The sequence below is a fragment of the Polypterus senegalus genome, chromosome 2 (assembly GCF_016835505.1).
Source record: "Polypterus senegalus isolate Bchr_013 chromosome 2, ASM1683550v1, whole genome shotgun sequence".
NCBI lineage: Eukaryota > Metazoa > Chordata > Cladistia > Polypteriformes > Polypteridae > Polypterus > Polypterus senegalus.
In genome coordinates, this window is record NC_053155.1 from 301,614,573 (window position 1) to 301,639,761 (window position 25,189).

Below are 25,189 nucleotides of genomic sequence, written 5' to 3' on the forward strand. Positions count from 1 at the left end.
TAAAACGAGGTTAAAACAATGCTGAAAGCAGTCCTTTAAAATAAAGCCGGGGTCTTCTTTTATCTGGCGGCTCCCCTGCTTCTCCCTTCAGGCTTCTCAACAGGGTAGTCGCACTTCCTGCAGCTGACCTTACTACTGTCTGGTTGCCTTCTGTTCCCTGGCTCCATATAGCTACCTTACCAGACCGAGACTTGGGTTTCTCAACGGCCAGGTCACTTACGATACGGCTCACCTTCCCAAGACTCCACGACACCCGCTGCCATCTCGGCTTTAGGCGGCCAGCCGTCTTTCATCCCCGGTCACTCCAGCTCCTTGTTCGCTCAGCTGGAGCGACTGCTTCCTTCTGCCCCACCGAGTGTTGGCCAAACGCAACTGCTAAAGCACAGCCCTTCACCAGTAATTTTAACTTAGTTACAAGTGATCAAAACTCTCGTTTACATCCTGCGTCTTCTCATTAAACTTGTATCCCGCATTAGCCGTGGGCATGACAAACGCCAGCGGCAGTCTGTCTATGAACTTAATTTAAACTTTAGGTTTACACCGTGCTTTGTTTCCGAAGTAGCTGCACTCATGAATATGGTTGTATGTGTGACTTGCTCGCTTCTTATTGTTTGGCTGCCTTCTCAATTGTATAATGCATGTTTTCTTCAGCGCTTTGTGGAGCTCTTCCTTGTTTTCTACGTACTGCGTTGACAGCCAGTTCACGTGATTACGTGGGAGGCGTGATGATGTCACACGAAACTCCGCCCCCCACGGCCATCAAGCTCAACTCCATTACATTATATGGAGAAAAATAGGTTCCAGTTATGACCATTACACGTAGAATTTCGAAATGAAACCTGCCCAACTTTTGTAAGTAAGCTGTAAGGAATGAGCCTGCCAAATAGACACGCTGACGCTAAATATTCGCAGGCAAATCTACAAGTTAATACCGGGAATGCCTGTTAAATATCTTAGATTCACGAATAGTGTGAATTGGGTAGTGAACACTTCGATGAATGAAAACTGTTATCTTTACAACGGTTGACAAACACGGAATGTAATTTGAACACAACACTTCCTCCAAATATGAACCTGATTGAAAGAAATAATGATAATCAAATCCTTGATGACAGCAACACTCATAACTCATCATGGTCTATGGCAGGTTCAGATCCATAGCTGATATCCAAATGTGCAGCAACAGCGCATAACGTGATCAGTCCGTCTTCTCTGATGAAGGCATTCACCATGTGCGTGTGGGATTATGTGCTCATGGAGTGTTGACCAGCTCAAGCTCCGTCGGTTACACTTGTTCTTCCCACTTTAAACCTTTCTACCCATTCATAAACTTCTCGTTGAGTCCTGCTGTTTTCACTTCCGTACTGAGCTGACATCCTTCTGTGAATTTCAGCAGGTTTTACTCCCCCAGTGAAATCTCACTGTGGTGCGTTGTTCAACAATGGTGCAATCCCATTGCGGTGAGTCCATGTTCATTTGACCATGGCTTCAACTAGACTAATGGCAGAGTGCTGTGCGTGTTCAGACTACCCATAAGCCATTGTGAATGTGTTGTATTGCGTCAGCTTTTGTCCATTGTGGTTACAGAAATATTTTCAAATTGCCTTTATTTTTTGATTTACTCACATAATAATTGTTGTTATTGTTGCTGTTACAATAACTGTTTATCTTTTTTATAATTCAGTGCCCGGGCTTCTTTCAGCAATTAAAAAATCAACAGTGCTGTAAATATATTTTTTGTAGGGTTTACTAAAAGTTCTGTTTTTTTGAAGACTTATTGATTTACTAATGGCAACTTTAAATTTTTTTTATTATAAGTCTAATTAAATTTGGATTTATGCTTCAAAATCTTCCAGTCTTAAAACACATTTCTGCAGCTGCACGTAGTTAATTAAGCAAGTGAGGAGCTGATTAGTCATTTCTTGTTTTACATTAAAAAGTATTTAAGAAGATCTAGGCAGAGGGAGCACCAGAAGGAAGATGTCTGGGAGCCACTCAGTTAAAAGGAGGCCTTTGAGCCATGGCTAGAATGTAGTGAAGCGTGCGGCAGCAGAGATGTTTTTGTTGAGTCAGACTGCATTCTCAAACAGCTGGTATCTAGTTAAAGATTTTTGCTTTAAAATACAGTTGTATTCCAGATGCTGTCCTCTGTAACCTCAACGAAGCATCGTTTCTTTTTGCCATATTGTCTTTTTAATGTGTTCGGAAGCTTTGAAAGTCACATTTTTTAAATTGTGAATGATCCTGGCTTGACAGAAATCTCTATGAAATTGTCACGAAGGAACTTAAGCACAACATTTCTTTTTAGAAGTCTGGCAATGTCATCTGTAACTGTAGAAAATATTTCCAAAATCCATGGAATTATCGTTTAGAATTTCCCATAGTTCTGTTCACCTAATTAAAAAAAGTTACATTGAGGGTCACAAGGTCAACATTATCAGTGAGAAAAAGGAAAACAATTAAAATCGAACGTGAAGATCACAGAATAATCAGTGTGATTTAAACATGCCTCAAAGTTGACGCTCAAAGGTGCTACTTAGAGGGTTAGAAGGGTAAGCTAGCAATTTCCTCTGTAAAAAGCAATTAAAATGTATTAAAAGTTGCCAATTCAAAGGAGTAATAGCTTTATTGAGGATTTTGTAAGATAAGACTATTGGGTGAAAAGAAAATTGGCATTGAATAGGAAAGCAAAAGACCTAATATACAGTAAGGGAGCAGTGATAACACTTACATTAATTTGGAAAGATTTAATTTTTGTTTGTTTAAAGCATTATAAGCTACTTAATGGACTTTCACAATATAATGGAAAAGAGTGTGGTCTGTGCAAAGCACAATGCGCCAAGCCTAGGGCCTTAGCTTACCATGGCACCACTGGGCACAAGGCAAGAAGCAGTCATGGGTACGGTGCCGGTCCATCATAGAGTCAATTTGGAATTGCCTTTCATTCATTCATTCATTCATCATTCATGTTCCACCGCTTATCCGAAACTTGCTCGCGTAGAAAACTGGCTTAACATTGAGGCCCATGCATCCCTTTCCCCAGCCAAATTAGCCAACATATACTGTGGGATCCCAAGGTGTACCCAGGCAATCTGGGAGATATTATCCTCCCAGTGAGCCCAGGGTCTACCCCCAGGATCTCCTCCCAGCTTATTGTGTGCATGAAACCTCCACAAGGTGGCATCCGTATCAGCTGCCCAAACCACTTCAGTTGATTCCTCTTGATCCAGAGGACCAGCAGCTGTACGCTGATCCTTTCCCAGATGTCTGCGCTCCTCAACCGGTCTCAAAGGGAGAGTCCAACCACCCAATGGAGAAAACTCATTTTGGCTGCTTTTGCCCATGATCTTTCTTTAGTCATTACCCAAAACCCATGACCACAAGGAGAGTAAAGGATCACCATTTACCCTAACTTATGTGTTTAAGGTGGAGAACATCCATGTAGACATTGAAATGGACATCTACTTGGGTTTCAAACTCGGGAGAATAAATCTGTATGTCAGTAGCAACATCCACTGCACCACCATGCATGTGGTTCTGTAATTTCAAATGTGACCTAATGTGAACTTGAGAACAACTTGGCCTTCCTCACATTTATCAGACTCAACCTACATCCTCACATTTATCAGACTCAACCTAGAGCATTCAAAAAATAAATGAAAGGACTGGTGAAATAAGTTAAAATATAGTTTGGTTTCCACCATGGCAAATGGAGGCCATATTAGGAGAACTATGACCATTCCCTGGAACTCGTAATATCTGGCTGTGATTCAGTCAAATAATGTGAGAAAATCTCATACTGCTTCAGATCGAACATCTGCCAATGGAATCGTTTCATTTGTAATTTAATTATAGGCTTAGACAGTCCTGGCACTGCACAGTCTCACCTCCTGTAGGCTTTCATTCCAACCAAACTGCTAATTAGTAACTGTGATGAAATGGTGGTCTGTGGCCGCAAAAGTTTTTAAAAAGCAGTGCGACTCTGGCTCTGTGGGTGTGTGTGTGCAGTTGTGGAGGTGGGCGACTGTGGGGTATGCAGTATGGAAGGCAAGCTGAATACTTAATTAGTTCAGCTGTTCCACACTGGCATTTTGCAGCTTACCGTTAATTAGAATGACACATTCACGGAACCATATAGGGGAATAAAAATGCACAGACAAAAGAATACTGAAAAAAGGAAGGACATAATCAGAAGTGAGAGTCAGCATTGTGGAGAGAAGGCAGAGTGGTCAGTAGTCCTGCGATGGGAATGGCGCTCCCCTGCTGATCAGTCTGGAGAAGCTGGGGTGATTGAGAAGCCTCCCTGGGATCTTGCGGATTTGAAGGGTTCCTAGTGAAAGCCTGAGGTTTGGCTCAGAACGTCACAGCAGATGCTAAAAGAGGCTGTCGGGACGAGAGCGCTGGAGGGGGGGCCGCAGCTGCTTGAGTCTTCAGCAGTTGCAAGACCCGATGGGATGAACTTGGGACATAAGGGAGAAAGATACACTGGGCTGCCAGGAAAAACAAAAGAAAGAAAAGAACCCGATGTGTACATGGATTTATGGTTGGTTTTAATGATTTATTACTGGTTTCAACATTTGTGAACACTGTGTTTATGGATAATTTGACTGCTCTGTACCATTGCACTTTGGGGTTCGACTCAATCCCAGTCATGTTATCAGCGTTTCCAGGTTGAAGGACGTTGTGGCAGCAGAATCCAACCTGGACCGTTTCAATAACTAGTATTTGTGGTTAATGGATTATGACAATTAAATGTGCTTGTTGACATTTTGTTGAGTTAGAAAATATCTAACAGTATTTATTGTACTTGCTGGTAAAATATTTAATTGGTTCTAAAGCACTGGGTATCAGAATCTAGTCCTTATAGCCAAAGTGGCTTCATCTTTTTTTCCTGAATAAAGAAAAAAGAGACAAGGGTTCTGAATCTTAAAAAGCTGGTTAGTTAAAATGAAAGTAAAAAATATGTTCCATTTACAGCAGTAATTAGTTACTAATAGAGAGTTTTGAGAGAAAATCTGTAGCCTCTATTGCCGTCCAGGATCTAAGTTTAGACATTCCTGCTCTAGAGGACTGGATATTTTGTAATCTTTCAACTCTTCATTTCTAATAACATTCTTAAACCTGCTTATTAGTTTTTGTAAATATTTAATTAGAAGATGTGTTAATGGTGGCGGCATCAGCAAATGAACATTTTAATATGTTAGCTGTTTCTTACCTTATTTGCATGCAATTATTACTGTGTGCTCATTTGCAATGGAAAGCAAAGGAAAAATGACACCTTTAATTGGCTACCTGAGGAGACTGCAATATGCATACTTTTGAGGCAGCGCAGGCAGGGTATAACACCAAAACTGGAGTTACCTGTGCTAATATAATCACTAGGAAAGAGTCTTGCTCTTAAAACCCTTATGTGAGACACTGTAATGTCAAATATTAATGAACCTCTCCACATTAAGATTTATTTAGCAAGAGAGGTTCACAAAGTATGATCAAGATCTTCTTATAAAAGAACTGTTTAAAAAGATGTCACTGTACAGGTGTGCCAGTTTGTTCCATCAGGTCTTCAGTTCCATGTAATTAGTGGTATGTGCATCTTCATAAAACATGAACAGAGACTGCTGTGTATCACACATTCATTTCTGTGGCCATGAGCCATGAGAGTTTAGTGTGTTGCTTGTTTCAACACTAGTACACTACCGGTAGCATAATAACTTGAATTCTAAAAAAGTTACCCTTGTATTTTATACCATGTATAGAGGCGACTTGCTTGATTAATTCTGTTAATACATTTTATTTTGAATTAATGAATTTATTTTTCCATTTATTTATGTATTTATTTAAAGATCTTCTGTAAAAGCTGTCTGCGTGCCCGTCTGTCTATTTGCTGTTGTATCTTTTCATTAACTTTAATAACATCAAGCTGTCTCTAATAAATGGGTTTCATGGTAAAATGTAGATACATGCTGTATATATTTATATCTTCTCTCTCTCTCTCTCTCTCTCTCTCTCTCTCTCTCTCTCTCTCTCTCTCTCTCTATCTCTCTCTCTCTATCTCTATATATATATATATATATATATATATATATATATATATATATATATATATATATATATATATATATATATATATATATATATATATATATAATCCTAAGACTTTAAGTGCAATGATTTTATGTCACGCTTTGAATCAAGCTTGTTTTAAAAACTACATATACAAACTGGATTCCAAAAAAGTTGGGACACTATACAAATCGTGAATAAAAACTGAATGCAATGATGTGGAGGTGCCAACTTCTAATATTTTATTCAGAATAGAACATAAATCACGGAACAAAAGTTTAAACTGAGAAAATGTATCATTTTAAGGGAAAAATATGTTGATTCAGAATTTCATGGTGTCAACAAATCCCAAAAAGTTGGGACAAGGCCATTTTCACCACTGTGTGGCATCTCCCCTTCTTCTTACAACACTCAACAGGCGTCTGGGGACCGAGGAGACCAGTTTCTCAAGTTTAGAAATAGGAATGCTCTCCCATTCTTGTCTAATACAGGCCTCTAACTGTTCAATCGTCTTGGGCCTTCTTTGTCGCACCTTCCTCTTTATGATGCGCCAAATGTTCTCTATAGGTGAAAGATCTGGACTGCAGACTGGCCATTTCAGTACCCGGATCCTTCTCCTACGCAGCCATGATGTTGTGATTGATGCAGAATGTGGTCTGGCATTATCTTGTTGAAAATGCAGGGTCTTCCCTGAAAGAGATGACGTCTGGATGGGAGCATATGTTGTTCTAGAACCTGAATATATTTTTCTGCATTGATGGTGCCTTTCCAGACATGCAAGCTGCCCATGCCACACGCACTCATGCAACCCCATACCATCAGAGATGCAGGCTTCTGAACTGAGCGTTGATAACAACTTGGGTTGTCCTTGTCCTCTTTGGTCCGGATGACATGGCGTCCCAGATTTCCAAAAAGAACTTTGAATCGTGACTGACTGACCACAGAACAGTCTTCCATTTTGCCACACTCCATTTTAAATGATCCCTGGCCCAGTGAAACGCCTGAGCTTGTGGATCTTGCTTAGAAATGGCTTCTTCTTTGCACTGTAGAGTTTCAGCTGGCAACGGCGGATGGCACGGTGGATTGTGTTCACTGACAATGGTTTCTGGAAGTATTCCTGAGCCCATTCTGTGATTTCCTTTACAGTAGCATTCCTGTTTGTGGTGCAGTGTCGTTTAAGGGCCTGGAGATCACAGGCATCCAGTATGGTTTTACGGCCTTGACCCTTACGCACAGAGATTGTTCCAGATTCTCTGAATCTTCGGATGATGTTATGCACAGTTGATGATGATAGATGCAAAGTCTTTGCAATTTTAAGCTGGGTAACACCTTTCTGATATTGCTCCACTATCTTTCTGCGCAACATTGTGGGAATTGGTGATCCTTTACCCATCTTGGCTTCTGAGAGACACTGCCACTCTGAGAAGCTCTTTTTATACCCAATCATGTTGCCAATTGACCTAATTAGTGTTTATTGGTCTTCCAGCTCTTCGTTATGCTCAAATTTACTTTTTCCAGCCACTTATTGCTACTTGTCCCAACTTTTTTGGGATTTGTTGACACCGTGAAATTTTGAATCAACATATTTTTCCTTTAAAATGATACATTTACTCGGATTAAACGTTTGATCTGTCATCTCCGTTCTATTACGAATAAAATATTGACATTTGCCATCTCCACATCATTGTATTCAGTTTTTATTCACAATTTGTTTAGTGTCCCAACTTTTTTGGAATCCGGTTTGTATATGTTTGGTATCATTCTTTTCAGAATTTATCAAAGTTTAATGTGATGTTGTTAGATTTTCAGATTCTTAATCCGTTTTTAAATTATAATGTAAAAAATATCAAGAACTCACACCCCGCAAGACGAGACTATGTGCCAAGAAGTTTAACCATGCCCGGGGCCAGAAATAAAAGACAAAGAGTAGGACAGCTGCTGTACAGGCTTTTAAATGTTTGAAGAGCGGCGCGAGATGCAGCAGCAGCAGATTGAGCAAAGAGGAGGTTAAAAAATAGAGGGGGTTTCGGAGGAGTGACCGTGTCTCCTTGGGGTGTGTTCAACCCCCCTCTTCACAACGCAGGCGGCAGAGACGCGAAGTGGCTGGCGCGTAGCACAGGCTGTGGGGGTTGGCGAGCAAAGTGAGCAGGGGGCGAACCCCCTAGTTTTTATATAAATTAATCTGGTTGTTCTGTTGTCAACCTTAATGTATAAATGTATGAATATTTTAATTAGAAAACATTTTTGTGATTAGATTGAAGGTTTGTTTTGCACTTTAGTGGTTGATTTTGTATTTAGTATACAGTGGTACATTGGTACTCATTGTTAATTTGTTCCAGAAGGCACGATGAGTGGCAAAAGTGATGAGTAGCAAAACAAATTTTTCCCATAACAAGTAAGGTAAATTGAATTAATCCGTTCCAGACCCCCGAATAGTCACTTGAGTGTCTAAGCTTCATGGGGTACACATTTTCAAAATTATTGAGGTTTCTAAAGGTAAATTGCTCAATTTTTATTTTAATTTCATGCCCAGGGTTAAAACTTAATTTTTGTGTTCAATATTTTCACTAGCAGTTGTATATGTGGTTCAATTTGTGGTTCTAAAATGAGAAATTTGACTTCATTTTCAAATGTCCTACTACTTTTGTAGGGGGTGTGAACATAAATCACACATTTTCTAGGGGTTCAGGGCATAGAGATGGTAGGGAACTACTTCTCTAATCTACCTAATGTATCTATCAGTGAGAACCATGAACTTTGAATTGCATCTCTAGCTTGTTAAAGGTTTCAATGATGATGAGTGTGACTTTGCCCCGTTTGTAGCATTTACCTGTGCCGAGTTTAATAAAATTAGGGTGGCCTTTTTTTTGTTTTAAGGCTGGTACCAATCATAGATTACATGTCGATTGATCGGTCAGTTCCAATTTTTTTTTCTTTTTTTTTTAAAGAATGTGTTTTACGCTAAGCTCCTGCATATCCAGACGCATAGAAGCCTTATGATTTATATTAAAGTGTTACCTTTGGTATTTGTATAATTAAACTATAGACCACAGATATTAACTTTTTATTTTTTATTAGCAAAATTAAATTCTCTAGTCTTGTTGTTCTGTGATCATAAAAATACCTAAATAAATATATTTTTCTTTAAATACATACTTTAAATATTAAAATAAGTTTAAACATACATATTCATAATACATACAGCATAAAATAAAATACTTCTGATAATTACAAGTTGTCATATTGTTTTTTTTTTTTTCTTTAATGTACCTATCTGAAACAAGGCTTAATTAAAAAAAAGTAGTTTTCACGATTTCTCTAACAAAAAAAACAGACATAGCATATATTCTCACATAATATATGTGCTGAAATGTAAATGTTCGTGTACTGTATTTATAGGTTTTAATAGTTTTTAATCAGTAATTGCAATACAAAATACATTTACTATATTTATAGTTATTATTTTTTTTTTTCATTGTTACAGCTATTAGGTTATTATAGTTTTGCCTTTTTATATTAGTTTTTATTTCTAAATTTTTCTGACCTTACTTGGAAATTCAGTTTAGTTTTAGTTTACCTTCATTGTGTATTTTTAGTTTTAGTTTAATTTTTATTTCACAAAGACATTTCTATTTTATTTTTATATGTATTAGTTTTAGTTTTAGCAATTAGGGCAGCTCCTACGGAGTTTAGTTTTGTGTCACAATCAGACAGAACTGTACACTTCTCTGATTTTCTCTCCTTCTCCACCTATACTATAATATTTATCTTGTGGCTATGCTGAATGATTGTGTAGAGTTTTACATTTTTAGGTTTACTGTTATCTAATATTTGTTTATTTAATACTTGTCACTTTTCATAAAGGTTTATGCCCACAAATATTATATGTTGGAATTTATTGATTGGAAATTAACCGGAAGTGCATTTTGGAAATTCAAGATGAAATGAATTTCACTGAAGCCAGGAAGTGCTTCTTTACTCAAAGTTGTAGGATTCTGGAAAAAATTCCAAACCTTTAAGCGGTATCTGGAAATTGGGACAGTTCAGATGTTATCAAAACAAATGAGGTTGATGGATTGAATAGTGATCTCTTTTTAGTTAAATTTCTTATGCATTATTTAGGGAAAATGATGCATGCAGTGGGAAAAATAAATACAGTTAAGAATTTTAAGTTTCAACATTCAGTGTGTGAGTGAAACACAACGTTTATTAGAGTGGTCAGCACAGAGCTAAAGCACCTGGTCATCAAATTAAACATTCTAAGGGCCAGTCACCATCCTCATTAAGGATAAGGCTAAGACCAGAATGAACTTGTCCCCACTGTCCAATATGGTGATGGGAGTGTCATGAATTGAGGCTTCTTTTCTACCCTTGCACCTTGACATTCTGCCATAATAGTTTAAATGGTTAATTTTAATAGTTACCTTTTTCAGAAGGCCTTTTCTCGGAAAAATTAGATATGTTCCTTAATTATGCTAAAGTATTTCTTTTTTCTTTTTTCAGGTAATCTTGGTACAGGTGAACCCAGGTGAAGCCTTTACGATAAGACGAGAAGATGGTCAATTCCAGTGTATTACAGGTAGGCATTTTTAATAATTGGCAGCGTTATTTAAATGAAAAATTAACGATTTTCTCAGACTTCTAGTTTTTAGACTATTTTCTTCTCTTATGTTGAAAAAAATCATCTTGATACCAGTTCATTTTCTTTGTATCCATACTATGGGGAGAATATTTTTGCTGAGTACTTTGCAGAGCAAAAAACCCCAGGCAGCTTTCTGCCAGCTTTGCTTTATGTGTTCCTGAACCTTGTTACCTTCCCTCCCAAAGGAATCACTTCATTCCTTTTATACCCTTTACTCTTTCACAGATTCCATGTTTTTTTTTTGAACGAAAGTCTGAAATCAGAAACCAGCCTGGTTCTGTGTCCATGATGCAATTAAATTTTTTTGTCTTGAGTTACTGTGGTGAAACGTTGTGGGTTGCTAGTTACTTATGGTGGGAATTGCTGGACAATCCCCAATAGTTTTTCATACTTGGGTGATTTTTTGATGATGTCTTATATTATATATATTTTTCATTTTTTGTACTACAGTATATTAAGTATAGTGATTTAATTTGGATATATTATCCTTAATTCCCATTTTTGTTTGTTTAAAGGTAAAACTGAAATCCAGGCCCATCTTATATATATTGTCTGTCACATGATTACACGCAAACTACTATGGTTAGAGCCTTGCTCTTAACAGAAAGCTTATGACCTCATATGTTTTAAAAATTCAAAAAATGTATCGCAACCTGGTGAGCAGAGAACGTTATTGTAACAGCCCACAAGCCCACTGTTGATAATCACCCAGTGCATGATACTTATGTATTTAAAGTTCATAAAACAGTGCAAGTTCTTCTATTTCTAAGGAATGGGTGGAGAGTTTACTGTTGTTTATATCTAGCCTTTTGTAGTGGGACAGGCTCAGAGGAACTGGAGCTCCGTATGTTTCGCTTGTAGGTAAAAATGTCAAGTCCCTATAGATGAAAATGTCCAATTCGTCCCATGTAAGTTTTTAGTTCAGGTTTTCAATGTTGGCATTCTGCTGATTTTCTTAAATTTAATAATAAATGTTTGTTTGTATTTGTTTATAATCTTAGGGCATTGGTACAATGCAGATATCATACAGGGCTTGCTTCAGTGTTTTGCCTGTGTTTGGGAGGACATGAAAATTTAAATGTTATTAGGGATGTTCCACTTAGTATTGTGTAGGTAATCACAACAGGCTTTTTGTAAAGATCTTTGTATGTAGTATGATAAACTGTTTTTGAGGGAATAAATGAGGCCCAGTATCAAGTAATTTGCAACTGCACTTTGCAGAAGCCATATTCAAAAAAAAGACTCTTGTAATTTCCCAAGAAAACATAGGGCCTTTGGAATTGAAGAAATTAATTCTGCCTATGTATCATAAGTCTGCGGTGCAAGTATCCTCTCTTATTCAGTGGTGTGCTAGGGCAGTACCATGAGATTTGGAGATACAGTATGAAAAGACTTCAAAAGCTGATCAGGAAGGAAGGAAGGCAGGCTGGCGCTGCTGTATTCACTGCTCTGGACTCTGAGGCAGTAGCAGAAAAGAGAATAATGGCTGTGCTACTAACTGTCATAAACAAGGCCACAAACCCTCTGCATGATACACTGACCAACCTGCTGAGCACCTTTAGCACAAGGCTGATTCTACCACAGTGGTCTATTAGAGGGCTTCATTCCTTGATGCGATGAAATGTGAAAACACAACCTCTAGTTAGGCGTTTTTTTTTTTTTTTGGATCTGCTATTTTAACATCTCAGTTTAAATTAGAAAAGAAAGAGTCTCATCAAATCAGAAATTGAAAAAGGATATTAAGAAAATCAGTGAATGTCTGATACGGCCTCTTTTGAATATACTGTAACATGCACAGAGATGAAAAGGCAGATAGACACATCGAATAGAAGTTAAAAGTGGAGTTTATTTCACAAGAAATGATCCAAAGTTAGTCTTTTTTAGAACATTAGAACAGTCTAGACGAGAACAGGCTATTTAGCCCAAGAAAGCTCTCCAGTCCTATCCACTCAATTCTTCCAAAATATCATCAAGTGGAGTTTTGAAAGTCCCTAAAGTCCTATCATCTATCACACTACTAGGTCACTTATTCCAAGTATCTGTGGTTCTCTGCATTAAGAAACACTTTGTAATGTTTGTGCGAAATTTACCCAACTAAATCAAACACCCCAGAAATATTATTATCATTGGATGCAGAAAAGCATTCGACATGATTGAATGGAAATACCTTTTACTATTTTGGAGAAGTTTGGGTTTGGCCCTAACATTTGTGCATGGATTAAATTACTGTATACTAACCCAGAAGCTTCAGTTTGCATCAATAACATTTGCTCAGACTACTTTAAACTAGAACGTGGCACAAGACAAGGATGCCCTTTGTCACCACTGCTGTTTGCAATTGCCATTGAACCACTGGCAATACATTGTCGAAATACTGATCAGATAAAGGGGATTAGCAGAGAAGGACTGGAACAGAAAATCTCATTATATGCAGATGACATGGTACTGTATATATCGGACCCAGAAAATTCTGTGCCTGCAGTCTTAGCAGCACTCACAGAATTTCAAAAGCTCTCTGGTCTCAGAATTAATCTGAATAAAAGTGTACTCTTTCCGTGAATTCTCAAGCATATAATATTAGATTAGACACCCTACCTTTTATCATTGCAGAACAGTTTAAATACCTCGGGGTAAACATCACAAGTAAACATAAAGTTATCAACAAAATTTCGTTGCATGGAAAAAATTAAACAAGACTTGCATAGACAAGCTTCCAAGTGTTGGCACGCAGACTTATTCTGATAAACTGGAAGAACCCAAACTCTCCTCTTTAAGTCAGTGGGAAACTGATGTGTTATATTATTTAAAATTGGAAAAATCAAATACTCAGTTAGAGGATCTGTCAGACTTTTTCAAAACATGGCAGGATCTAATCAGTAATATTTTGAAATAAGTTTATAAAGCACAGAGAATTTGTTGATTTAGGTATTTTTACAAGCCTTAAATTTTACACCGCTTGGCTTGCTCTCTCTCTCAAGGGTGGGGATCGATAACATAATTCTTTTTTTTGTAAAACTTGATTGCTTTAAAAAAAAAAAAAAAGAAATTGAAAAAGGATATTAAGAAAATCAGTGAATGCCTGTTTTTGAATATACTGTAACATGCACAGAGATGAAAAGGCAGATAGACACATCGAATAGAAGTTAAAAGTGGAGTTCCTGTGTTCTTGTTGAACTCATTTAAAAGTTACAGTCTCGATCCACTGCACTAATTCCCTTCATAATTGTAACGGTTCAAGCATGTCCCCTCATAGTCTTCTTTTGCTTAAATTGGTCAAAGCTGCTCACAGTACTACAGATGAGGCCTCACCAGTGTTCTATAAAGCTTGAGCATAACCTCCTTAACGCGTACTCTACACATCAGGGTGCTATATGACCTAATGTCTTCTGAACACTGTTTGGAAGTTGATAGCGTAGAGTCCACTACAACTCCTAAATCCTTCTCATAAGGTATACTTTTGATTATCAGACCTCCTATTGTGCAATCAAACCTAACATTTTTAATTCTTGTGTGTAATACTTTACATTTACAGTGATCCCCACTATATCGCGGTTCAGCTATCGCGCCTCTGCTACATCATGGATTTATTAATATTATTATTAGTACTAGGGGGCTCTGACCCCTGCTCACTTCGCTCTCCTGCCCCTGGGTTTGGTTTACCGGATAAACAATTTAAAGAGATTGTTATTTTCTTGGTAATTGTTACATATGCATTATTTTCATTTTTACTTTAAAACTTTTGTAAAAACAATATTTGGCCTTTATTTCCTGCCGGGCGTGGTTAAATCTCTTTCTTGCGGGACTTATAATGCTGCTTGCTTTGTGAAGGGGGGGTCTGAACGCACAATAAGCAGAAGTGGACAGATCAGCTACTGGCTTTGTGCTGCTTGTGCCAAGATGCCTATTCTGCTTGTCGCTCTGCGTGTCGATCATTTAAAAGCATGTAGCAGCTGCTGTTCTGTCTCACTGCCTTGTCTTGCATAACATTAAAATGTTTTATAATAAAAAGATGTTACTCATATCCTTAGCCCGACATCCACATATCATATGTGTTTACAAAGTGTGTTTTAATAAGTTTACGTGTGGTTAAAGCATGTGGGAAGGGTATTTTTAGGCATAAACTATAAAAAAAAAAAAGTTTATTTATATGGTCTTTCTATATCGCAGATTTTCACCTATCGCTGATGGGTCTGGAACGTAACTTCAGCGATAGGCAGGGGATCACTGTACTGACATTAAATTTCATTTGCCACAAATCTGCCCAGGCCTGTATGCTGTCAAGACCCTCTGTAATGATTCAATGGATTCCAGGTTATCTGCCAATCCACCCCGCTGGTTTCATCTGCTAATTTAACCAGCTTGTTATTTGTATTTCTATTCATATCAGTATACAGTATATTATAAATAACAGCAGGCAACCCCTGCTGGACACCACTCTTATCATCCAATTCTGAAAAGGTTCCTCACACCATAACCCTCTGCTTCCTGTGTCTGAGCCAATTCTGCACCCATTTACACACATCACCATGATCTCCCACTTCTTTAAGTTTGATGTCCAACCTCTCATGTGGCACCTTATCAAATGCTTTCTGAAAGTCAAGATAAATAATGTAATATGCTCCTCTATGATGATATCCTTTTGTTGCTATCTCATAGAATTCCAGCATGTTGGTAAAACACGACCTCCCTCTTCTGAACCGATGATGACTGTTCAGTAAATTTCTTGTTCTTGCAATGTGTTGCTTAATCTTATCCTTACTAATTCCTTCCATTTATTTACCTGTGATGCACATTAAGCTTAACGGCCTATAGTTGCTTGGATCTGCTCGGACAGACTCATTAAAATAACAGTCACTTAACTAGAATTCCCGATCATTGTCCATCATCATGTGTGGTGTCTCTTTCCTTTCCCCCATTATTATTTGTGAGGCTGTATTTATAATGTCCTGGGAGTCTCGATCTGCCTTCTTGAGCCTTCCCAGACTTATAAGGTTTAACAAGAAAGTTCTGGGGGTTCCTGGAACACAGAGCACCTGTGAATATCCTGCTGTCAATTCCCTGTCCAGTCCCCTCCCATTTCTAGGGTGACAATGCCGACTACAACAATACGAAAGCACGTAATGAAGTTAGTTCTGTGCATTATGAAGGTTTTTGTCTTTTAGTTTATGACTCATTGAAATGTTTACTGGCTGAAAGTGAAATCACAGTATTTAGTTATTCTACGATTATATTTCAGAATTTATCCTTTAAGGCATTACTAATGCAGCTTTTAATTTTTTTTTTGTTTATAATCTGTACTTATTTATTTTCTTTCTTATGAGGCAGTTTCAAAATCAGTATGTCAGGTTATTAACAATTCCTGGAGCCCTGAATCATATTTGATCAAGCAAGTCAGAAAGTGACAGCTAACCTTGGTGTAATTCATTAGTAACTGAATAAGAAGCTTGTGGGGAAAACTGATGAGCTGTCTTATGAGGATTAATAGCTTTCAGAGTTTCATAAGTAGGCAGGTGTGATCTTGTAGTAATTAAGGATTTGGACTTCAAACCCTGAGGTTGTGGGTTCAAATCCTGCTACTGACATTGTAACCATGTGCCAGACACTTCACCTGCCTGGGCTCCAAGCAAATAGAAATATAACTGATTGCAAGTCACCTTGGATGCATCTGCCAAATAAAAATAGTATTACACTGCAACTACCTTAACAGTATGCATTTAATAAACCCAGAGGCCTTATTATTACTGTTGCTAATTCACTATGTAAGTTACATATAAAATGTAATTGCTGATTTAAATGACATTTATTGATTTCTTTAAATCACACTGGAGAAGTAAATAGTAAAATTGTAATTACAGTACTTGTGTAAGATTAAATACAAGGTTTGTAAAAACTGCATGGGGAAATGGGTTTAAAATACAAACGCTTCTAATCTATAAATTATTTGTGTTGATTACTATATATATATTTTTTGAGATCTTGGGCATTGTTACTTTAGTCAGTTTTGTAAGAGGTATTAGCTTACAGGGGTCTGGATATGTGCAGTTCATTTTTTTTTTTTTAATTTCTGCCATTGTCTCCTGTGATTTGGAGTGTATATATTATTATATACATGATTATTTGTAAATTTGCTAGAGTAGATCTGCGTGTTCAGATTGAAGGTGATATGTTTAGCATTCTATGTCTTATAATAATATGAAAAACTCCATACAAACCTCCAATTTTTGTAACGCTGGAGTGATTTAGTTGTTTACAGATGTGTGTACTTCTCTTTAGTCACAGATTTCTTATTTAAATGGAGTGTGGCTTGTATGGACTAAATAAAATGCAAGGTGAAACAGTAATTTTTTCCATTGAGGGATATTAAAGCAGGAAAAGATTATACGGCTGATTATCTCTGAATAGCAAATCTTTTGTCCATGGTGTTAGAAATGTGCTGTTATGATCACTCTGCATTTTCATTATCTTTTAATGTCAGAAAATAAAGAAGGCTTATTATGTTTTTCAAGTAACAAAAAAGTGATCTGGTCACACAGCTGGAAATGACTTTCCACCAATCTGTTATTCCTTATTTTCAAAAATTAGCACAGATAGTTGGTTTCCAACAAGTATACTAAATACATGAAAATTATTGCAATGAAACACTTCTTAGAAAGTGATGGCTGTGTACTGAAACATCTTTTCTTCTGTAGACAAAGTCATGCTGAGTCCTGATTATCATGGAGGCAAGTAATGTCAAGAAATTACCTTTAAGTGGATAATGATTTGCCTTTGACTGCATTGCATAACAGTGATTTTCTTTTGACATTTACATTTTTATGTAAACAAAAAAAAACTATATTGAAAAATGTATATTTTGTTTTTTGCATGGAACAGAAAAGGCAGGATTAGATGGTCAGAAGTGCATTTAAGACAGAAGCGAGGAGGCACTTTTTACACAGAGAGTTGTGGGACTCGGGAACAAAATATGAAGACATGGAGTTGAAGCAGAACCCTTGAGAACCTTTAAGAAGAATGTGGAGGAGATACTGGGACAGCTTAACTATTAGCTGAACAAATGGGCCTGGTGGACGGAATGGCCTCCTCTCTTTTGTCAAATGTCTCTACTTTGTCCACCAATTGAACAACACGCCGAAGAGCATCCCAAAGTGTGATCACTGTGTCTGTGGAAGACTGTTTATCTGTTGCAGGGGTAACAAAAGGTTCATAGCTCTGCTGTAGCAAGGTACATTTTAAATGCAGGGGACAGTATTACTTGGCCACTAACCTAGCCACAACCCTGCCTGACTGCTGTGTCTGTGTATAGGAGAGTGGCAGATCCCGCTACAATAAATAACTGTGCTGTTCCTGTTTCAAGCTGAATAAAGCTGGTTTTGCTAAAGTACTGAGACTCAGGCTCGTGTTTCGGGGTGTAATACAGGGACTTATAGCGCGACACCGATCTTTTAGGATTCACTTCTGTGGCGCCTTACTGCACCACTGTGAGCCTGCTGTTGCCCTGCCCCTTGCAACAGACAAACAATCTTCCGCAGACGTGGCAATCGTGCTTCAGGACGCACTTCTGCGTGTCGTTCCCGGTGAGTGGGTGGTGGAGGGATGCCAAAAGAGTTCAGAAACCTCACAATATGGATGATTCGGTTTCTGATTAATAACTGTGCTGCTCACAACATGCTTCCACATTTACATAATGTCCACATAGAAATTATCCCACCCAATTGCACAGTAGCGCTTAAGCCATTGGATTTGAGCATTATTCACACTCTGAAAGTCTATTATCGCAAGGCAATGCTGAGAAAAATTCTCATCAGCATAACTTGTAGACAGGAGGAGATTAAAATTAACACGAAAGACGCTATTGAAATGATTGCAAATGCCTTAACGCAAGTTAAAGAAAGCACTATAGTGACAAATGCAGAATCTCATTACTACAAACTTTTCATTACAATGAAATATTTTTTAGGTCCCTGGCAGTTCGTTGTAATGGAATTTTACCTGTACGTTGTATGTTTCTTTGGGTTTTGCTCACATCGAAAGGGCATACTGTACATGTTAGGTTCACTGATGGTTCCAAATCTGCCTTGTGCTGAGGGATTGTGTCCTGAAGTGGACTGACATCTTTTCTAGTTTAGTTCTGCTGGGATGGATGGCCACCTTGATTTTACCATATAATGGAAAAAGCAGGCTAAGAGAATGGTTAGTTAGATTTTTATTTTCTGTTTCATATTAAATAGTTCATTTTCAGTAGAAAAAATAGGTCTAATTGGTTTGCTAGTACGCTAATACACACAAAGCTTGGGAAGAATTTTTGTCACACATTCTGTTGTGAGATGTATGGTAAAATTCACTGACAGAGGAATGTTTATTAGCAATACTACACACACTCTACTGATTGTCTTTGCAAAATCCACAGTGGCAAAATGTACCACAGTGAAGTTTCATTGTTTTTTCTATTGGGTGGTGCATTGGTGGAGACTAACAGGTTGTTCTGGTTATTCTGACATGAGGGACAATTAGTGTGTTTACGTGCACTTCATTAACCTGGATATTCACAGACATCTAATTTCTAAAATGCCAAAAAACCCTTATTTAAAGAAATTGGGTTACTGGCTTCTGAGAAATCTGATTAACAGAGACCGATTTCTTTGTGAATAGTGTGATTATGTGGCCATATAGTTGTTTCTTGGTGCAAAATAAATTGCCTGTACCTTAACAGCAGCAACACCAAGGAGCTGATTATTGACCTGATCACTTCCCAGGGAGTGGATATAAAGGTGGTGCACTCCTACAGGTACTTGAGGGTCCATATCAGTGACAGGTTGGACAGGTCTTGGAACACAGAGGAACTAGAGAAGGAAGGAGACTGTGTTCCTTTAATGTGGGAAGTGACATCCTTCACATCATCTACGACTCTGCGATGGCTGGTGCAACTTTCTATTATGTGGTGTACTGAGCTGGAAACATCACTTCAAGAAAGGCCCACCGAATCAACAAGCTAATTAACACAAGAATCCCTGAAGCCTGCAAAATCTTTTGTTTATCAACGGGCAATTAGCAAAGTGATAAGGAGCTGCAAGGAAAATTAAGGTGGTCTGGAACAGCAACAGATTTTGCAGACTTCACAGATTCTAGTGTTAGAAGGGCAGGCTCAGTTATGGGATGCAGTCTGCACCCCCTGGAGGTCATAGTGAAGGATAGAGTTAAAATAAAGTTGAGTGCTGTTATCAACAGCGCTGCACAGCGTTTCTGCAACACACTAACATTGAGGACTTTCAGACAATGAGTTATTCAACATAATTGTGTCTGGAAACTCTAAGGGGGGTCTCATTTATACCAACGGCAATGATGCCTCACCTGGGACTGTTAATTCAGAAGTTTTTATAAATTTCTTTTGAATATATTTTTACTTTTTAGTCATTCTGGTGTGTGTTTAAAACCCTTAACGCGCACACGTACCGGTCCCGGACATAACAGCGCTTTAAAAACGTTACAGTAATGTGTGCATGCCCATCTGCCATGCATCTCGACATACTACCCATCAAATGAAACTTCAAAGTCTCGTCTTACCGATGATATAAACCATTTTGACACACAACAACCACAGCACTGACACTAAAGCCTTTTTTACAGAGAAGTATATACTTTTAAGAGTTGACTTTCCCTACCTTTGAAGACCCCCTGCAAGTCAAACATCAATATTTCCGAGCAGTATTGATCCCATTGTGTCCGTAAGGCTCCAGCGAATATAATCCAATAAAACGATTTAGGTCCAAAACACACGATATATCCTCAAAGGGACAAAAACTCCAGAAAACGTTTAATAACTTGAGACCACCTACGTAATTTTTTTTCATTTATATTGATCATATCAGACGTAATTTGTTTCTGTCGGCGATAACCATGCTACCGCATGAAACACGGAAGTGTTAGCTTCTGATCGACACCTAAGTTGGCCAATTACGACGGGTCTGGGGTTGACTGGCACCTCGTATAGCCAACGAGTGTCACAGACAGCTGGAAGGATGACGTAAAACTCCAAACCCTGGTAGAATCTACCAGTTTGGTTGGACACTGTGACTGACACTCAAAACTTACAGCCAATAAGCAGCCGAGCATTTTGATATGTAACTTGCCATACTAACTTGTAAGCAAAACGATCGGAGCTGCGCGAAGGTGGCATTTGTGCCAGTCTGCAGAGTTGGTGCGTGGTTGTTTATTGTGATTTCGCCAAGTTTTTCGCATTTTAAATATGAATAAGCGTGCCGATAAACGTAAATAAACGCTCGATTAAATAATAGATGCATGTACGCGTTGTGAAAGTATTCAACCGGCCCAGGTGACGTCTAATGGCAGAGAGCGACATGTGTTACGCCCTTGTGCTTTCTGCTTGCTAGTGATTGCTGCCATCAAGTGGCACATGGAAAACGCTGAGCTGTGTTGTAACAGTTTGTAAAAGAAATGTATATAGTTTGTGTGCATTTTATAAAAAAAAATGTAAAAAATAAAAAATATAAATATATTTTTGGCCCATAAGACTTGTATTGACTATTTTTACATAAAAATGTCTATTTTTTATTGTTTTTATTATTTTTATAACTAATAGAGTGACACTGTGTGTAGATATAGATTCCTTTAGGTGTAAGCTTTCAGTAGAGCCCTCATTGATATCTGTGGGTTGAAGAATTCAAAAGTTATTACACTTTTTCCATATGTTCCAAAATGTGGATAATGGTCCCTCTAAAAAGCACCTGGACATGCCCACATAAAAACTGGTGTAAAAATGTCATTTTTACAGGTATTCTTTTCAAATTTGAAATGTGTGTAGTCAACAAGTTATTCTGTTGGTACATAGTGTGATTCTGTCCCCACCTACCTACTGCAGCTTTATTTTCCTTTTTTTTCATAAAAAAAACTTAGGCGAGAACAAAAAAATTAGTTTTTTTTGGTAGTTCTGATGTGCATACCTTTTGATCAGTCACACCTACAGTGATTCTGACTACTAAGGGTGAAACTAGAGAATGTTACCTTTACAAAGAGACCAAACGTGTTTATACTCCAGATAGTTCAATAACAGCAATGATTCTGATTTGGAGAGGTCGAATTACAAGCGATTTAGCAAAAATGACCCCGCTTGATAAGGGGTTTTAAACAAAAGTGTGTATGTATATATTTATCTATTTATTTCTTTAAAAGGCTCCTGTGAAAAGTCCAATTTTCCCCCTGGGGACAAATAGAGTTCTGTTTACCTATTTAAACCCGCAATTGGGTTATTGTCAAGGATGTTGTAGTCTGCACATGTCCGTTGCACTCTGTCAGCCTGATGTTGCATGCTTTCAGAAACCACGGATAGAAGCGACCACAAAATACATTTCCTGAAGAAAATGTTGCATTATTTCTTCTCCTGGCTGAAATAATCTGTCTCATTATTTCAAAAATGGCTGAATTTGTGTTAATGAACTGAAGATATAGTGCTGATCTCAACAATCTTGAGAGCAGTAGGGTAATGCATTAAATAGTCTGGTTACTTTTTAAAGTAACGAGTAATCTAACACATTCTTATTAAAGTAAAAATACCTGCATTATCTATATATATAATTCACTAAGGCAAGACACCCATGGAAAGCACGCCGGAAGGGGCGTGGATTCACTAAACACCTATGGTGCACGCAGGAAGGAGCCACGCCCACCAACTCCAAGACCATTGGATACGACAACAACTCGCAGAGCCACGCCCACCAACTCGGACGCGACAACACAGAAAAAACGGCGTCATTTATATTCGTCTGTCATAGAGGCCACATGCAACTCTGAGCCACGTTGATTGTTCATAGAGGCATGTTTCTCGCGGAAGTGAATCGCCATATGCAGTGTGTAAAACGGGGATATCCCATGGGATCCTTAAAACAATCCTTTACAACTGAGGTTAAAACACAATGAAGTAAGCAGTCTTTAAAAACCGAGTTTTCGGTTACGATGCACAACCGCGTGCACCATAGCAAACTGTTTTACACGCTACATACAGCAATTTGCGCTACTACCGTGGTCGGGGTGTCTTGGTGGATTATATATAGAAAAGCAGGCAAAACCGAACAGAGCAATGAAAAGTCTACGTGAGTCACAGGTGCATGTGGACTGTGCAAAGACGACAACGACTCAAGTGACGAGTTGGAGGTGGGCACATGAGCAGGCAGGGCACTATGGCGTTCCGCCAGTTTTCAGTCACGGACGATTGAGTGTTGGTTCGTTCCGTGCATTGTTACAATGTTGCTTTTCTTTCTGATTTATTACATTACCAATTTTTCAAATGTTAATTTTCTCCCTGTGCTTAAAAATCATTAAAAAACCGGCTTCATTATGCGGTGTATGGTACGCCGCGGGTTGGCTAGTTATTATTATTATTCCAGCACCCCTGAGTGTAAGGCAAGAAGCACAAGTACAGCAGGGCTGAATCACACACCCAAGGAGAAAAGAGTTTACTGCAGGCAATCCTTAAACTAAAACCCATAAAGCATCACTGTGATTAAACATATTTGAAAAAGCACAAGAAACTGATTACAGGTGTCATGCTTATCTTCTGATACACCCTGGCTGATGATGACATTTAAGTGTTTTTTGTGCAGTTTAATGATGTTGGAGCATTTTGACAAAGGAGAACTCCAGATTATCTGAACATGTACAGTAAATGTGGATTTCTAAGGTTTCTGCCTTAATTGGGCATCACCTTAATCCAGTTATGTGTGCGCATGTAAACGCATTGAGTGTCTTATTATTTTATCAGATTCCTTTGACTAAGTGTGCTAATACTCTTAGTGAGTGTTGCATGACACTAAACAGATTTAAAGACACTGAAAAGGGTACTGTCTTTTTTGGACTAGTTTGAATTAAGCAGTCAATGCAAAATGTGAGAGCAGCTTAAAACCTAAATCATAAATATCTCAAACTTGACAGCAATCGTCTTTCTCCGCTAGATGAATTTATATTTAGATTTTATGAAAATTATTTTTTTTTTGTCTGTTGTTAATAAAGGTATTGAGTTGCCAGTTGAAATTTGGAATGGCACTGTTTAAAATTCTAAACGTCAGGTAAAAAATAACATTAGCATTATAACTGCTACACTTAGCAGAGGAAAGCTGATTATTATTATTTTTGTTATTATTAATATTTTAAAAAGATCATGATTTGAGTGTGGTACACTAAAGAAAAGAAAGAAATCTTAGACATTTTGTTTAAAGTTGGAGATAATTTGTCTGAAGCAGAATGTAATATACGGTTAAAATCTATCAGTATTGCAAGTTTAATTGTAAAATTCTTTATCATTCAATTTTGGTGCATATATTTTACCCAAGGTTAATTTAGTTTCATTTATTTTCATAACCACTATAATACAGCACTCCTTGGAATCAGAGATTACCTTCCCAGCCACAAATGGGCTCACTTGATATGGATCTACCGCAAGAAAACTCTGTTTGACTTCCATATTTTAACATTTGAACAGTTTAGACAAGAATAGGTCATTCAGCCCAACAAAGCTCACCAGTCTTACCTACTTACATCTTCTAAAATAACATCAAGTCGAATTTTGAAAGTCCCTAAACTCCTACTGTCCACCACACTACTTGGTCTCTTATTCCATGTTGTCTGTACTTCTCTCCTAATGTTTGTGTAAAATATACCCTGAACAAATTTCCAACTGTGTTCCTGTGTTTTTGATGAACTCATCTTAAAGTCACCACCTTGATCCACTTTACTAATTCCCTTCATCATTTTAAGCACTTTAATCATGTCTCCTGTTCTTCTTTTGCTTAAAGATGTTGAGATGTGATACTTTTTTTTATTTGAGTTAATGATTGAGATCTGATAAAGTGTGCAAGTTAGAATTTTAATGTTTATTTCATTCATATTTTATATGTTTCTTTTATCCTTGATAATGGTAGAATATATTGTATTTTAGTTGATAAGCTCTTTTAAGGTACCATTATACCATTATAATGCTTCAGAATAATAGTGAAGTCTATATATATATATTTTTTTTTTTCTTGGTCTCTCCCTTCCCTCACTGTTTCCCTCCATCTTGCCTCTCTGATTGAGATGAAGAGCACACACTTCACATTCCCTGTATTCCGACATGCCATTAAGCACGGCACACACAAGTTTCCCAACAATCTTCTATTAAACATATTGTAATTTATGTTCAAAATTATACTATAATTTAAACTGCCTATTTGATTTGGGTTAATGACATATCTGATCTCATTTTTACACATGCCCTCATTTTGATTTACTTATACTTATTAGTAATTTTAAACAGAAAAATATGTGGTTATACATTTTTAAACTGCAATAATCAGAGGTTTTGATGAACTGCACTCAAAAGCAATAGTATTTTTAGAATTACTTTTATATGTTATTTTTCATATTGGCAGTAAACATTTTAAAATCTTCTGATTTCCATATAATGTACTTGAACAGTTGATTAATTACAATATTTTT

The 25,189-nt window shown here is 37.5% G+C and overlaps 1 protein-coding gene across 2 annotated transcripts in view; it reads left to right on the forward strand.

Annotated features, from left to right (window-relative positions):
- The window catches only part of fndc3a (fibronectin type III domain containing 3A), a 378,322-nt gene that overhangs the window by 168,426 nt on the left and 184,707 nt on the right, over positions 1 to 25,189 (forward strand). For both annotated transcript variants that reach the window (XM_039745857.1, XM_039745858.1), the window contains one exon: positions 10,567 to 10,642. In XM_039745857.1, coding sequence (XP_039601791.1) covers positions 10,567 to 10,642 — 76 coding nt within the window. The remainder of the gene's footprint in view (positions 1 to 10,566; positions 10,643 to 25,189) is intronic.